This window comes from Salvelinus sp. IW2-2015, linkage group LG14 (genome assembly GCF_002910315.2).
Source record: "Salvelinus sp. IW2-2015 linkage group LG14, ASM291031v2, whole genome shotgun sequence".
NCBI classification, from domain to species: domain Eukaryota; kingdom Metazoa; phylum Chordata; class Actinopteri; order Salmoniformes; family Salmonidae; genus Salvelinus; species Salvelinus sp. IW2-2015.
In genome coordinates, this window is record NC_036854.1 from 41,820,562 (window position 1) to 41,829,147 (window position 8,586).

Here is an 8,586-nt window from a genome sequence, read left to right on the forward strand (position 1 = left end):
CCAGATACATGTTTTTTGCTGCTATCTTTTTAAAAAAAGTGTGTGCTCGTCTCTCTGTGGTGTGGTGTGTGTGTGTTGTGTGCTGTGTGTGTGTGTGTGTGTGTGTGTGCGTGTGTGTGTGTGTGCATGTGTGTTTCCAGCTACTCCCAGGGGGACAAGCAGCCTGTCTGGTTCACTCTGGGTATTAAAGAGGTGATAATGGGATGGGATAAGGGTCTGCAGGGGATGTGTGCTGGAGAGAAGAGACGCCTCGTCGTACCTCCTGCTCTCGCTTACGGCAAGGAGGGGAAAGGTAGGCTACACACACACATGCACGGCACGTGTTGCCACTGTACTTATAGTCACTTCACTCACACCCAGCATCACTGCAATGTACATAGATGACACCACCCTGAATGGCACTAATGAACTGCATCTCTCTCCTCTACGGCATCGTTGTAGGGTAGAAACGTTGCATGGAGGTTGTACTACTAACTACTGCTCTGTGACGTCTTCCCAGCGTGGAGCATGTGAACGATGCTGTGAGCATGTGAACGATGCTGTGAGCATGTGAACGATGCTGTGAGCATGTGAACGATGCTGTGAGCATGTGAACGATGCTGTGAGCATGTGAACTATGCTGTGAGCATGTGAACTATGCTGTGAGCATGTGAACTATGCTGTGAGCTTGTGAACGATGCTGTGAGCATGTGAACGATGCTGTGCTTTGCCCTGGTAAGCACACCCAATACCTAACCCTCACCTACTTCTGTTATAACCGTAGCCTGAATCACTTTACAACACTTTGTTATTTCAAGAATGTTCCAGTGTTGACACATCTTGGGTGTGTGCATCTTATGAGTCTTGGTATGTTTTCACATATAGTCCTCTTTTTTTTTTTTAACAAAAAAAACAATCTCAGTCCTCTTTAAAATAAAGTGAACTCTGGGTAATAAAAAAAAAAAAGAAGAGCAAAATAACTCAGTTCTGTTTGAATGAGAACTCTGTCCTCTTCACACTCAACTCTCTTTTCCAGTTCACTTCGCCTATCTTGTGGTCCGTGTCCTCTTTGCATTCACATTGCTATGCTTTAGAAAGGAACCAAGATATTTTTCCAACATTCACTCAATGCACTCTGGGTTTTTACAAAGTGCAGGACAAGCCATTCCATCAGAATGTTATCGGACAGCTAGATAAATATTCAGCTAGATAAACATATTGCTAGATCAATATACAGATAGATAAATATTCAGATAGATAAATATATAGCTAGATAACTATATAGCTAGATAAATATTCAGATAGATAAATATATAGCTAGATAAATATTCAGCTAGATAAATATATAGATAGATAAATATTCAGCTAGATAANTAGATAAATATATAGATAGATAAATATTCAGCTAGATAAATATATAGTTGATAAATATACAGCTAGATAGATAAATATACAGATAGATAAATATTCAGATAGATAAATATTCAGATAGATAAATATTCATATAAATAAATATATAGATAGATAAATATATAGATAGATAAATGTTCAGCTCGATAAATATTCAGCTAGATAAATATTAATCTAAATAAATATATAGATAGATAAATATATAGATAGATAAATATTCAGCTATATAAATATATAGATAGATAMATTTTCAGCTAGATAGATAAATATACAGCTAGATAAATATACAGATAGATAAATATACAGATAGATAAATATTCAGCTAGATAAATATAGAGCTAGATAAATATATAGATAGATAAATATTCAGCTAGATAAATTATATAGATAAATATACAGCTAGATATTCCTACTTAAATTTTAGAAGCTAATAGATTGCATTTACTTAAAAGATGAGACATAATAACTGTAATCAGAAGATACTATTAACATGTAAATAGTATTGGTAAGGGAATAAATAGCAGAAGAATAACTGCAGATAACATAATGCTGTTATTGAAAATGGTATACTCAATGTAGGCTACTTACTGCCCCTTTTAAGAGCTAGAATTGATGTTATAGCCTACCTTTTATGTTATGATACTCACAACATATGTTGTCTTCTCACACTACTCAAACCCAACAATGGAATAAACCGTTTACAGTCTTAGCCCTTACAGTGAAATGCTATAGGCTATCTATACCTGTTGTATTCGGCACATGTGATCAATACAATTTGATTTGATCACATATTGCAAACAATCTGAAAGGAAAAACAGCGGACATTTTTCCCTCGAACCTGGACATTATCATCTTCGCTCTTTTGTGACACCGATGTGAGGGGTTATGACAGTAGTCTAGTATGAGGGGTTATAACAGTAAGTCTAAAGTGTGAGGGGTTATAAAACAGTAGTACTAGTGGTGAGGGGTTATGTCAGTAGTCTAGTATGAAGGGGTTTAATACACAGTAGTCTAGAGTGTGGAGGGGTTATAACAAGTAGTCTGGTGTGAAGTGGGTTAATGACAGTAGTCCTAGTATGAGGGGTTTAAACAGTAGTCTAGTGGAAGGGTTTATGGTACAGTAGTCTTGGAGTGTGAGGGTTTATAGTCACTAGAGTCTAGTGTGAGGGGTTTATGTCATAATTCAGTGTGAGGGGTTATGTAGTAAAGTCCTAGTTGAGGGGTTATAACAGTAGTCTAGTGTGAAGGGTTTATAACGTAGTCTAGTGTAAGGGTTATAAAGTAGTCTATGGAGGGGTTATAACAGAATGAGTTCTAATGTGTGAGGGGTTATAACAGTTAGTTTAGTGTGAGGGTTATAACAACGTTAGTCTAGTGTGAGGGGTTAAGACAGTAGTCAGTGGAGGGGTTATAAACAGTAGTCTAGTGTGAGGGGTTATAACAGTAGTCTAGTGTGAGGGGTTATAACAGTAGTCTAGTGTGAGGGGTTATGTCAGTAGTCTAGTGTGAGGGGTTTATGCAGTAGTCTAGTGTGAGGGGTTTTTCATAGTAGTCTAGTGTGAGGGGTTATGTCAGTAGTGCTAGTGTGAGGGGTTATAAGCAGTAGTCTAGTGTGAGGGGTTATATGTCAGTAGTCTAGTGTGAGGGGTTATAACAGTAGTCTTTAGTGTGGGGGTTATAGTCAGTAAGTCCTAGTGTGAGGGGTTATGTCAGTAGTCTAGTGTGAAGGGGTTATAACAGTAGTCTAGTGTGAGGGGTTATGTCAGTAGTCTAGTGTGAGGGGTTATAACAGTAGTCTAGTGGTGAGGGTTATCAGTAAGTCTAGTGTGAGGGGTTATAACAGTAGTCTAGTGTGAGGGGTTATAACAGTAGTCTAGTGTGAGGGGTTATGTCAGTATCTAGTGTGAGGGGTTATATACAGTAAGTCTAGTGTGAGGGGTTTATGAACAGTAGTCTAGTGTGAGGGGTTGTCAGTAGTCTAGTGTGAGGGGTTATGTCAGTAGTCCTAGTGTGGAGGGGTTATCAGTAGTCTAGTGTGAGGGGTTATGTCAGTAGTCTAGTGTGAGGGGTTATGCCAGTAGTCTAGTGTGAGGGGTTATCAAAAGTGTTCAGTAGTCTAGTGTGAGGGGTTATGACAGTAGTCTAGTGTGAGGGGTTATAACAGTAGTCTAGTATGTGAGGGGTTATACAGTAGTCTAGTGTGAGGGGTTATAAACAGTAGTCTAGTGTGAGGGTTATGTCAGTAGTCTAGTGTGAGGGGTTATAAACAGTAGTCTAGTGTGAGGGGTTTAACAGTAGTCTAGTGAGGGGTTATGTCAGTATCTAGTGTGAGGGGTTATGTCAGTAGTCTAGTGTGAGGGGTTATAAACAGTAGTCTAGTGTGAGGGGTTATACAGTAGTCTAGTGTGAGGGGTTATGACAGTAGTCTAGTGTGAGGGGTTATTCAGTAGTCTAGTGTGAGGGTTATCAGTAGTCTAGTGTGAGGGTTATAGCAGTAGGTCTAGTGTGAGGGGTTATTCAGTAGTCTAGTGTGAGGGGTTAAGTCAGGGGGTAAAGTTCAGTGTCTAGTGTGAGGGGTAATGAAGTAGTCTAGTGTGAGGGGTTATACAGTAGTCTAGTGAAGGGGTTATACAGTAGTCTAGTGTGAGGGGTTTATACAGTAGTCCTAGTGTAAGGGGTTATGTCAGTAGTCTAGTGTGAGGGGTTTATAAACAGTAGTCTAGTGTGGGGGTTATAACAGTAGTCTAGTGTGAGGGGTTATGGTACAGTAGTCTAGTGTGAGGGGTTATGCAGTAGTCTAGTGTGAGGGGTTATGTCAGTAGTCTAGTGTGAGGGGGGGTTTTTATAATGGGGTGTAGGTCCTAGTGTGAGGGGTTATAACAGTAGTCTAGTGTGAGGGGTTATAAGGTAGTCTAGTGTGAGGGTTATAAACAGTAGTCTAGTGTGAGGGTTATGTACAGTAGTCTAGTGTGAGGGGTTATGTCAGTAGTCTAGTGTGAGGGGTTATACAGTAGTCTAGTGTGAGGGGTTATAGCAGTAGTCTAGTGTGAGGGGTTATAACAGTAGTCTAGTGTGAGGGGTTATGCCAGTAGTCTAGTGTGAGGGGGTATAACAGTAGTCCTAGTGTGAGGGGTTATGACAGTAGTCTAGTGTGAGGGTTTATGTCAGTAGTCTAGTGTGAGGGGTTAAACAGTAGTCTAGTGTGAGGGGTTATAACAGTAGTCTAGTGTGAGGGGTTAATGCAGTAGTCTAGTGTGAGGGTTATGCAGTAGTCTAGTGTGAGGGGTTATGACAGTAGTCTAGTGTGAGGGGTTATGGTCAGTAGTCTAGTGTGAGGGGTTATGTCAGTAGTCTAGTGTGAGGGTTAAGTCAGGGACAGTGTTTTGAGTATGTCTAGTGTGAGGGGTTATGCAGTAGTCTAGTGTGAGGGGTTATAACAGTAGTCTAGTTGAGGGGTTATACAGTAGTCTAGTGTGAGGGGTTATAACAGTAGTCTAGTGTGAGGGTTATTTCAGTAGTCTGAGTGTGAGGGTTATAACAGTAGTCTAGTGTGAGGGTTATAAGTAGTCTTACGTGAGGGGAGGTTATGTCAGTAGTCTAGTGTGAGGGGTTATGCAGTAGTCTAGTGTGAGGGGTTGATCAGTAGTCTAGTGTGAGGGGTTATGACAGTAGCTCTAGTGTGAGAGGGTTATGACAGTAGTCTAGTGTGAGGGGTTATGTCAGTAGTCTAGTGTAGGGGTTATACATAGTCTAGTGTGAGGGGTTATAACAGTTAGTCTAGTGTGTAGGGGTTAGTCAGTAGTCTAGTGGTGAGGGTTAGTCAACAGATGTTAGTCAGTAGTCTAAGTGTGAAGGGGTTTATGACAGTAGTCTAGTGTGGAGGGGTTATAAGCAGTAAGTCTAGTATGTGAGGTCAATAACAGTAGTCTAGTGTGAGGGGTTATAACAGATAGTCTAGTGTGAGGGGGTTATGTCAGGTAGTCTAGTGTGAGGGGTTATAACAGTAGCTAGTGTGAGGGTTATAACGAGTAGTCTAGTGTGAGGTTAGTGTCTAGTAGGTCTAGTGTGAGGTGAAGGTTATGTCAGTAGTCTACGTGTGAGGGGTTATACAGTAGTCTAAGTGTTGAGGGGTTATGCAACAGTAGTCTAGTGTGAGGGTTATGACAGTAGTCTAGTGTGAGGGGTTTATGTCAGTAGTCTAGTGTGAGGGGTTATAAACGTAGTCTTAGTGTGAGGGTTATAACAGTAGGTCTAGTGTGAGGGGTTATGTCAGTAGTCTAGTGTGAGGGGTTAGTATACAGTAGTCTAGTGTGAGGGGTTATGTCCAGTAGTCTAGTGTGATGGGTTATGACAGCAGTCTAAGTGTGAGGGGTTATTAAACAGTAAGTCTAGTGTGAGGGGTTATAACAGTAGTCTAGTGTGAGGGGTTATGACAGTAGTCTAGTGTGAGGGGTTATAACAGTAGTCTAGTGTGAGGGGTTATGACAGTAGTCTAGTGTGAGTGGTTATGACAGTAGTCTAGTGTGTGGTACGGGAATAATGACAAGCCAACCTGAGCTCTGTGTTCCCCTTCAAAAAAATGAACCGGACCGGATAATTCAAGAGAACCGAACTCAGACCACCTATTGAGATGGTCTCAGTTCGGGTCACCTCTGGGGCTCTGTTGGGTGTTACACAAAAACATTCTGAAAGGGACAAAGTCTGAAAACACCCTTACATGGCTTCCTCTCCTTGTCTCCTTTCCTTGGTCCACTCTTACTGGTTCGGTGAAAGCAACATCTTGGTAGGGATTAGACATTATTTTCTTCAGCTATCCCTTCTTTTTAGAACAAATACATTTTTTGTATGTATTAGAACTGAGTCCCGGCCTAGCATTCCAGTGACCTCTGATCCTGACGTTGTGACCCCTGAACTCTGACCTCAGGTAAGATCCCACCGGAGAGCACCCTGACCTTTAACATCGAGGTGATGGAGATCAGGAATGGACCCAGGTCACATGAATCCTTCCAGGAAATGGACCTCAACGATGACTGGAAACTCTCCAAGGACGAGGCGAGAACACACACACACACACACACAGTAACATTATGCTGTCTGGCATACTTAAAAACCGTTAAATGGATCTTCTCTCTGTTACAAACACAGACACGGACTGTTTCTTCACACTTATACCATGTGAAGGGATTCTCTCTCTCTCTCGTTCTCTTTCTGTCACACAGACACACACTTTACTTTACGTCCTGACTGCATGCTCCCTTTTCCTCCCAGGTGAAGGAGTATCTGAGGAAGGAGTTTCAGCGTCATGGTTACCCGCCCAACGACACCCACCATGAGCAGATGGTGGAGGACATCTTTAAGAAGGAGGATGAGAACGAGGATGGCTTCATCTCCTCCAGAGAGTTCACCTATAAACACGATGAACTTTAACCTCTGACCTAATAATCACCTATACTTATGGCACAGGGTTTTTTATTTCCTGGTCCGGTCAAACTTGGAGGTCTTAGTCCTATTTCTGTTCAGGGTAAAAGTTGCTTTCAGACACAGTTCTAGGATCAGTTTATGTTCGCCATATTAAACGGCGTAGATCATAGGAAACTGACCTTAGATCAGTGTTCAACGGCATCTTGCATCCATCCAAAACGGAATCGGGTTACATGAACATGATATGATCATTCTTTACATTAGACAAGCTATGTGAATTGTGATGCTAGTGTGTGTGTGTGTGTGTGTGTGATATTTTCAGGTTAAAGTTTATTTTAAAAGTTTGTTAATAAACTGCTTATGAACCATTGTTGAATATTTGGTTAAACATTGTTTAACTGTTTTAGGGCCCTTTTGTTTTATATCTACAGTATCAAATGTTTTTCAAGAACCTCTCCAGAGATATATAATGTAAAACATTGATCACAGGATAACATATTTGTGATATAGTTTATAACAACATATTAGTGGTACCTTTTTTTTACTGAATCTATTTTGTGTACACTTTTTGGAGAGAGAAAAAATTATTAAAGTGACTGCCATCTTTTTAAAACAAAACGATACATTTATTCACTGGTAATACTGGAGAATACCTTATCATGTTTAGCCACTAGGTGGCACTGTTTACTAAAGTGTCAGTGTTGATGAGACTGTACATCGAGAGAGTTCAGGCGGTGATAGTATAGCGGGAAAAACATTGCTAATACATTTAGAAAAATATTTATAATGTAGTTTAACAAAACTACCAAATATAGGGAGGCGTATAACGGTGGCACCCTCATACTCAAATGAGACTATGAAAATACTTTTGTCGTAACATTTGAGAAGTCACACAGCAGGTTGAGAGCGTTGGTATTTCTACTGAGAATCTCTTGTCTCGTGTTCGCTAGTTTCTTACTTCTCCTGTTCTTGTAGTTGTTGTGTTTTTGTTCTGCTTTGTTTGTTGTGCTACATTGATATGAATTACTTCATTGTTGGGTTTTGAGATTGCAAGAAAGGCATTTCACTGTTACTACAGTGCCGTTTCCCAGCCAGAGCCAGAGCCAGAGCCCAGCCAGAGCCGTGTGAACGTATAGGGGACTGCTTGTGTGTAACTGATGCCACGCTTTCTGCCTTGAGCAGAAACGACTCAGATCCCATAATGCATAAACGACTCAGATCCCATAATGCATAAACGACTCAGATCCCATAATGCATAAACGACTCACATCCCATAATGCATAAACGACTCAGATCCCATAATGCATAAACGACTCACATCCCATAATGCAGAAACATAGATACATGGAAAATATGCAGAGACAAACATATATACACAGAGAGACATATAGAGAAACACATATATATATATAGAGCGAGAGAAAGACATATAGAGAGAGACATAGAGAGACAGAGACATATATACAGTACCAGACAAAAGTTTGGACACACCTACTCATTCAAGGGTTTTTCTTTATTTTTACTATTTTCTACATTGTAAAATAATAGTGAAGACATCAAAAYTATGAAATAACACATATGGAATCATGTAGTAACCAAAAAAAGTGTTAAACAAGTTAAAATATATTTTATATTTGAGATTCTTCAAAGTAGCCACCCTTTGCCTTGACAGCTGTGCACACTCTTGGCATTCTCTCAACCAGCTTCATGAGGTAGTCACCTGGAATACATTTCCATTAACAGGTGTGCCTTGTTAAAAGTTCATTTGTGGAATTT

The 8,586-nt window shown here is 40.3% G+C and overlaps 1 protein-coding gene and 1 pseudogene across 1 annotated transcript in view; both read left to right on the plus strand.

Annotated features, from left to right (window-relative positions):
* fkbp14 (FKBP prolyl isomerase 14) overlaps positions 1 to 7,203 on the plus strand; it is a 7,663-nt gene extending 460 nt beyond the window's left edge. Inside the window, exons 2-4 of the mRNA XM_024000276.2 lie at positions 141 to 292; positions 6,314 to 6,441; positions 6,658 to 7,203. Of these exons, the coding sequence (XP_023856044.1) occupies positions 141 to 292; positions 6,314 to 6,441; positions 6,658 to 6,816 (439 nt within the window). The 3' untranslated portion in view covers positions 6,817 to 7,203. The remainder of the gene's footprint in view (positions 1 to 140; positions 293 to 6,313; positions 6,442 to 6,657) is intronic.
* LOC111973562 (partitioning defective 3 homolog) overlaps positions 1 to 8,586 on the plus strand; it is an 807,950-nt pseudogene that overhangs the window by 632,264 nt on the left and 167,100 nt on the right.